At 37.5% G+C, this 8,050-nt stretch overlaps 1 protein-coding gene across 2 annotated transcripts in view; it reads left to right on the forward strand.

The window, feature by feature from the left end:
* The window catches only part of LOC107689713 (IQ motif and SEC7 domain-containing protein 3-like), a 146,630-nt gene that overhangs the window by 123,695 nt on the left and 14,885 nt on the right, over positions 1-8,050 (forward strand). For both annotated transcript variants that reach the window (XM_016487835.1, XM_016487836.1), the window contains exons 9-10: positions 5,058-5,183; positions 6,565-6,664. In XM_016487835.1, coding sequence (XP_016343321.1) covers positions 5,058-5,183; positions 6,565-6,664 — 226 coding nt within the window. The remainder of the gene's footprint in view (positions 1-5,057; positions 5,184-6,564; positions 6,665-8,050) is intronic.

Here is an 8,050-nt window from a genome sequence, read left to right on the forward strand (position 1 = left end):
TGGGTGAGATACAATAATGGAATAGTAGAGCTAAACAGTATGAAACTGGAGTTATCTGTCTGACTGTTTTGAAAGGACCCATGGTCCTTTCCAGGGTGGTAGCTGGGGTGAGGTCGGCGAGAGTGGTCTGCCTGTTCCTTCTGACATCTGACGGCTCTCTGTAAATGCACATGTGCCACATTCCAAGTGTCCTCACTTCGTTGCAACCAGTCATTCACTGCAGGAAGTTCAGTGGGTTCTCCTGACCAGGGAAGTAGAGGGGGTTGATAGCCGAGAAGACATTGAAATGGAGTAAGACTGGTCGAGGGTTTACGGATGGAGTTCTGTGCATGCTCTGCCCAAAGCAAATAAGGACTTCAGTCTGTTTGATTTCTGTGACAGTAGAATCTAAAGAAAATGTGTTAGTTCTTGGTTGAGATGTTCTACTTGACCGTAGAACAAGTAGGTGATATCCAGAAGTTAGGCTGATATTGACATTTAGCTTTTGGAAAAAGGCCGACCACATACGTGAAGTGAACTGCGGATCACGGTCTGATACGATGTCTTTAGGGAGTCCATAGAATTGAAATACAAAGTTACAAAGCTCTTCTGCAGTTTCAAAGGGCGAGGGCTACTTGGGTAGAGGTATAAAGCAGCATGCCTTGGAGAAGCGATCGATTACAGTGAGGATGGTGGTGTGGCCCTGAGAGCTGGGGAGGTCAATGACAAAATAAATTGCTACTGTATGTGAGACCAGGGACACTATGGAATGGGAAGTGGCTGTAGTAGGCCTGCAGGAACTTGATGGGAAGATTTAGACATCTGGCAGGTGGAGCAGTTCTGGATAAAGGTGATTGTGTCAGATTGCAGTGAGGGCCACCAGAACTGGTTGTTGAGGAGTTGAATTGTGGCATTAATGCCAGGACGCCCTGTGCTAGGTGACTGAATATCTGAATGACTTTCTGACGAAGAGAGGACGACACATAGGTTTGATTTTGGGGACAGTCTGGCGGTGAAGGTTCAGTGCCCTGCGCATCAGAGATCTGTTATTATGTCCCACTGTACTGGTGCTAAAACGAGGGTTGGTGAAATTATAAGCTCGTTGGAAGGAGGGTGTAAGGAAAAGTTGTGCTGCCTGGAAAGAGCGTCTGCCTTGGCTGTTCTTGGAACGGGGTTGATAGGTCACAGTGAAATTGAGAAATTAAAAGAACAGTGTCCACCGGGTTTGCCTTGGGTTAAGTCAAAATGTAGATACTCCAGATTTCGATGGTCTGTAAGTACAGGAAAGGGGTATTTTGCTCTTTCCAGCCAATGGCGCCACTCCTCAAAAGTTGCCTTCATGGTCAGCAGTTCACGGTTACCGTTACTCTGCTCAGATTTATCTCTCTATTTTTTTTAATCTCAGATTTATGAGAACACCTGCCACTGTCATTAAAAAGTATTTGAATGGCTTTATTGTTTTGTTCTCATAATGTTTGGTAGAGGACAATGCCTTAATCCACAAATGGGTGCAGTAAATGCATTGTGTGTGTGTAGTTGGGTGATCAGCTAGAATTTGTCCTCTAGAAACTGTTCATAGAACTCGATTATGAATGAGGCCCTAACGCTCGTCACCCTGGTCACTCAATGACAAATGTTTATTTGAAGCCATTTTACTAGATGTTTTTAATTCTGGCAAACAGATTTCTATACTATATAAGCAAATCAATGAAGAATGAAAGGTCTTCTGTTGCTAGTCAGTATCCCTCAAGGTTCTGCTACTGAAGATGTTCTCTATTTGCTGCAATGCAGTATTTTTCTAGTACTTAGCAACTTAGCAGTCATAGAAATCAAGGACTTTGATTTAGTGAAATCGTTTCACATTCACCTCCAGCATAACTCTACCTGGCTTACAAAAATATTTCACTCTCTCATAGCCAGTAGTAATATTTATTCACCTTGGACTGAAAAGCAAACAGCTTTGAAAGACAGGATTTGAAAGTTATCCAAAACAAAAGCTGATTAAAATAGAAATATAATAACATTCATTCTTCTTAATAAGCTCCAATGTCTTTGAATAGGAAACCTTTGCATTTTCAAGAAACTTGCAGCTTACTCTTCGGTAAATGTAATAGTAAAAGGCTCCTTACACTTTCAATTAACTTTGCAGTCTCATGTTCTCACAAGTGCGATTTCTGTACTGAATTGTTTGTAATAAACTTCTTATATGTCATCATTTTGTACTTCAGTAGGCTTTTTTATCGTATTGTCGTAGCAAATTTGATTTCTGCCACAGTTCATGCAGAATTCAACCGACGCAAATAACGTGGAAATCTAGTTCTGTTTGTAATCGTACCCTTACTTTTTCTGAGTTTATAAAGATGTTGCTGACACTCTCTGGTCTCTCTTTTCTCCTCACATCTCATTCATCACCTCTCTCTTCTTCTTCCAACCTCTGCCTGGTTGGGCTTTTCTGGTTTTGCTGCCATTGGGGTTTTTGCAGGTCACATCACACAAGTTTGCAGAAGGGCAAATGTGGAGCATTTAATATCACCTGATTCTGATATTAGCCAAGTTTCCTTCCAGTTTTTGTGCTTTGTTATCGACAAAGAGAATAAGTGTAAAAAAAAAACTTGTGAAATTTGCTGTCTCCATCCAACTGGCCTTTTACCGATAAAATGGTGTGTGTAATGATGTCATCCCTAAACAAAAAAAAATTATTGTCACATAGGCTTTGTTGTATCACAAAAAAAATAAATAAATGCCCTTGAGCTGTTTCCATACATAATTTAACTTATTGCGCCTATATATCTGTTCCTCATCCCTTTGAAACAAAACTTTATTATATATGCTATTATTAAATTGTATACATCAAATTTTTTTTTAACAAGTGTCATGAGTGTTTTTTTTTTTTTTTTGTAATAGGCTACTTGAATAGGATATTCATAAGCAGGTGTTGTTATATATATATTTTTTTTTTGATTAACTTTTATTAGACTTTATTGAAAATAGGGATGTTAATTTTGGTTATTTCTCCGAACTGACAACCGACACTCGTTAGGCGATTATGAGGCCTAACTCTTAACCAACAAGATTATGTTAAATTAGAATTAAATTAAATTAAATTAGAATTGATACATGGCTTTGACCCATTAAAATACCAAAAATGTGTTTTCCAGGGCTTAATTTTACATGCACAAAAAGTAGCATAAACAACAGAACATGAGGATTTGGTCACATCACGCACCTGCAGCGCTTCTGTGAATAGAGAAAAACATAATAAAGCTATATATAAAAGGAATAAATAGGTCTATATGCGAAATATATTTTTACTGAAATAAGTAATAAATTAACAAAACGAAAAAAAAAAAAAAAACTGTGCAACAAGTAGTAACCTATATGTGTCAGTTCCGTGTTTTGTGTATGTTTTGCTCTGTGACCCAGTTTCTGTCTACCGCGTATTCAGTTCATTCATCCCAGGTGTGTCCTATGTTTAATTTCCATTGATCCCAGGTGTGTCTCGTCTTCCCCGTGTCAAGTCCTGTGCATTTATAGTGATTCCCATTCTAAGTTTTTTTTTGTCCGCTGTTAAACGTCTGTTCTCCCTGCTACGTGTGTGTCTTGCTCCTGTGTTCCCTTGTTTAGATAAATAAAGATGATTCCATGTTGATCTAATCCGACGTCTCCTCGATTCCTCATTCCCCCACAGTAGCAGTAGCCGAATCGTGACAATATGCAGAGTTTTGGTTCATTTATGTGACGCTCCACAAAGAACTTGAGAAAGCGGCATCCTGTTTGTTTCCTTTATTTTACAAAAGCACAATGTTTTGTTTTAATTGTGAACGTACACAAATAAAATAAATATTTAGAATAATTTCGAATAATGTTGTTTCCACTTTTATAAGGAAAAAAATCAAGTGACCGTGCAGACGCCTCATGCACACACAGAGTTCTAAGCATTGCTAACTTGACAAGTTTATTTATTTTCTTTTTAAAGGGGTCATAGGATGCTGCTAAAAAGAACATTATTTTGTGTATTTGGTGTAATGCAATGTGTTTATGTGGTTTAAGGTTCAAAAAACACATTCTTTTCCACATAATGTACATTATTGTTGCTCTTCTATGCCCCGCCTTTCTGAAACGCATCGATTTTTACAAAGCTCATCGTTCTGAAAAGCGAGGTGTTGTTTCCATCATACAGTCTATGGTTTCCATGTGTCCCGGCGCGACGAGACAAAACCAATAAAACCTATTACAAACGAGGTATTTGTTGCATCCAGTGGGGACATAAGTACTGATTGCAATGACTTATACTGTGTTTTTACGCTTTGCGTTGCGTATTGCACTGCGTAAACATAAAACCATGTCTGCATTTGTGATCGGAGAAATGACAAACAATAAGCGCTACTCTACACTGCTCAAACTCGTGTTTGAATCATCAGTGGCAAATTATTTAAATATAAAAAACGTACTTACAGGCTGTGAGTCAGTAGCGCCAGACTGTCCTTGCAAAGTTGGAACTGCCCCATTTTATAGAAACATTATGTCCTCTTTTGGAAGGCCAAACAAAGTAGTTTCACTTTCACAACGAAACACACAGTAGTCTTTGCAACTTTACAGATCTTCTATATGCACCAATAGCTTGTAACGCTCCAAAGAGAAAGGAAAAATTGAAATTGCATCATATGACCCCTTTAAGGCTTTAGACATTGTCATGTAGCGAGACAGCAATGCAGCTCACTAGCTTTTGGAACACAGCTAATATGTTTGCTAAAATGAACTAAAGAAAACATGCACTATGAATGTTCATGAAATTTTCTGAAGTTGCTGTGTGCTGTTTTTTATGCATGAGGAACAGATATCAGCATTATTTTAAATCAGTGCTTCTCAATTAGGGGGCTGGGGAACCCTTGGGGGCCAATGAATCATACCAGTTACAATGAATCATGGTTAATTTAATATTTCAGCATTCTTCTTTGAATATTGTGTTGGACAAAAGTTTTAACCACTGTTTTAAATGTAATTTGATATAACAAATGAAGAAATGTCACTCAAGATGTATCTTTTAGAGAAGTAATTTTATATGTGTCCACCCTCAGGTTCTGTCAGTGCCTCACAGGAGACTGGTGTGCTGCAGTCGACTGTTTGAAGTGACTGACATCAACAAAGCCCAGAAGCAAGCTGCTCACCAGAGAGAGGTCTTCCTCTTCAACGACCTACTTGTGGTAACTCCAAGTTTCATTATGTAGATTTTATTTTCTTCTCCTTTATTGATATTGATTGTTGTTAATCACGAAAGATGACCCATTCAGATGTAAGTATGGGGCATAAAAAATCATAACATAAACCAAGAATTCTATGGAAAAATATCCAATATCTGACTGCTGTACTATTCTTACATATACTATGCACAGTGAACATCTTCCATATGCAAAGAATAATGCGCTCAACTTGGTCTTCCATTTCCATGCTCTTTGCACTACAGAGTTGGTCCCCATTATGTGAAAGCAAATCTAATGAAGTCCTCTCTCCCACAGCTGCTCGAATAATTTGGTCAAAGCCACAAAGTACAGCGCTTGAAATTAATCAAAGATTAAATGTCTGTTATAATTAATGGAGAGCATTAGGCTCACTGAAAGGCTATCACCGCAATGTATTAAACTATTCTCATAATTGCAAGAGCTCATGTTAATCTGGCCATAAAAAAGGAAAGGGAAAACCACAAAACATACTTTTCCCATTACAATTCTAGGTGAAACTGGGTGAAATCAGGCTATTTCAAAAATACAAATGACATTTGCGAAATGAAGCACTCTTTTCACATTGTATATGAAATGGAAAACTGAGAAATATAAAAGGAGATATATAAAATCCAAATATCCAGTCAATATCAGGCAATTACACATTATTACGTTTTTGTGGCAATATCGATTCTCATAACTGCTTTTCTAACTTCGTTCAGAGAGTTTTTGGCATGAATTGTGTTGAGATATGAGTTGGCTCAGTGATTATTCTTCTTCACAAGGGTCTCCCACTTCCCATAGATTTGTGGAAGAATGAAACATAGTTTCAATATTGTAGTATTTTGAGTAAACCACTAGGGAGTCTGGTAAGTAGACTCTCAACACTACACTAATCTGTGTGGCCTTCTTTTTCTCATGTATACTCAAGCACTTACAATCTAACACTGACAGATAGCATGGTTACAGTAAGTGCCATTCAAAATTGAATTGAAAATGTCTGTTGAGAATTCAATTCCTGGATTTAATTTAATGTAGCAAAAAGGATGAATAATTGCAATTTGAAAACAAGGAAGTAGAATTAAAGTGCACTGAAAACTGTAATTTTAACTAGCTTAGCAACATGCTAACATAAAACTCTCATAATTGTTTGACTTGACGACTGCTATTTGTGTGGTGTGCTGCTTATGTAGAGAGCAAATCATGTATAAGGTACCTTTGTAGTTAGTAAGCTGCCTTAGAAATAACTATGGTAGCTAGGAAGTTCATTAGGATTTGGATCAGAGCTCGTGTTTACCATTTTTACTCTTTTGCTCTAGTGAGTGACAGTGAATCTAATTAGCATTTTCATTTCTTTCCTTCAAAGATTTTGAAATTGTGTCCAAAGAAGAAGAGTTCAGCTGCCTACACCTTTTGCAAGGCCATGGGGCTACTGGGCATGCAGTTCCACCTGTTTGAAAACGAATGTAAGATTATACCATTTTTGTGGTAAATCCAACCTAGGGTCATTTGAAAATCTACCTTTATTTTAGTTATATTTGTACAAAAACATGCCTATACATACAATTCACTGCAGTTTATAGCTAAAATGAATACTAGTAGCAGTAAAAAAAAACATTGATTATTGATTGATGAAGACTTATTTTCATGCAGTTTCTTGCACAATACTATCTTATGACCCCAAAACACTTTTACCATAGTTGAAGTTTGCAACACATAATCAACTACATATGTATTGATTTTCACCTGACATTTAACTTCCAAACTGTTTTGATATGTACAGCAACCAGCATAAACATTGCCACCAAGTGGCAAGCGTTTCCCAAAAGCATCCTTAGCTAACTTGTTCCATTGAACTCCATTGGTAACGACATAACTTGCAACCATAGTTGCTTTTGGAAAATGCACCCCAGAAAAGTGAAGCCAAAACATTTTGATCACCCCCTGGTGGCTGGCTGCAGAGTAGGTTATAAACCCCACCCTCTCCATGTAAACGAATTGGACATGAGCCAAAACTAAAAAATCTAAATCTATATTCAAATATATATATTTTTTTTTTCCCAGAGATGGTTTCTCTCATTTTACATAGTTCTTATCAGGCTGATGTATGTTCAAGTGTTCTTTTTTTCTAATAAGTTTGCTTTTAGTTAGTTTATTTGATGCTTTAAAAACGTTGTATGGCATCATAATTGTGTGCTTGTGATTGAGTTTGCGGGAGTTTGGGTGGGACTTTGATTCCGTGGCTCCGTACACCTCACAATCATTACTGCGCAGATTCTGGCTCCAAATTACTTCTGGGAAATTTTGGCTTTACTTGGAAGGAAATAGAGATATTTTACAATTTTAGCGCCACTCACTGAACATTTCACTTTGAAAGTGTCGTGAAATGTGCGAGAAGCAACATAATATAATTTTGCACAAATTTGCCTCGGGCACATTTTCCAATTAGTCTAAAAAATGTATCGTAAAAACCTGAAATATATAAGCATTTCCCACGGGATTTGGGTTTGACTAAAACTATACACAGATACAGAGAAAATGGACTGAAAAAAAATGAGGTTTAGAAACTTTATATAGCTTTAAAGGGTAGTGTAGATAACCTACTATGTAGTGAAGAAAAACTTCATACAAGATCCAGACAATTATGTGCCTTTTAAACAACCACTTCACTGATTTCCTTCCAACAAAAAGAACATGATAAATGAAGATGAGAGGCACCCTCTCATTTTCCAATTAAGGTGGCCACAAGCATTTCTCTTTTCCTCCCACTCTTTCGCTTTTACACACACACACACACACACACACACACACACACACACAGACACACACACACACACACACACACACACACA

Source organism: Sinocyclocheilus anshuiensis, unplaced genomic scaffold, assembly GCF_001515605.1.
Source record: "Sinocyclocheilus anshuiensis isolate Anshui unplaced genomic scaffold, SAMN03320099.WGS_v1.1 scaffold1014, whole genome shotgun sequence".
NCBI classification, from domain to species: Eukaryota; Metazoa; Chordata; class Actinopteri; order Cypriniformes; family Cyprinidae; genus Sinocyclocheilus; species Sinocyclocheilus anshuiensis.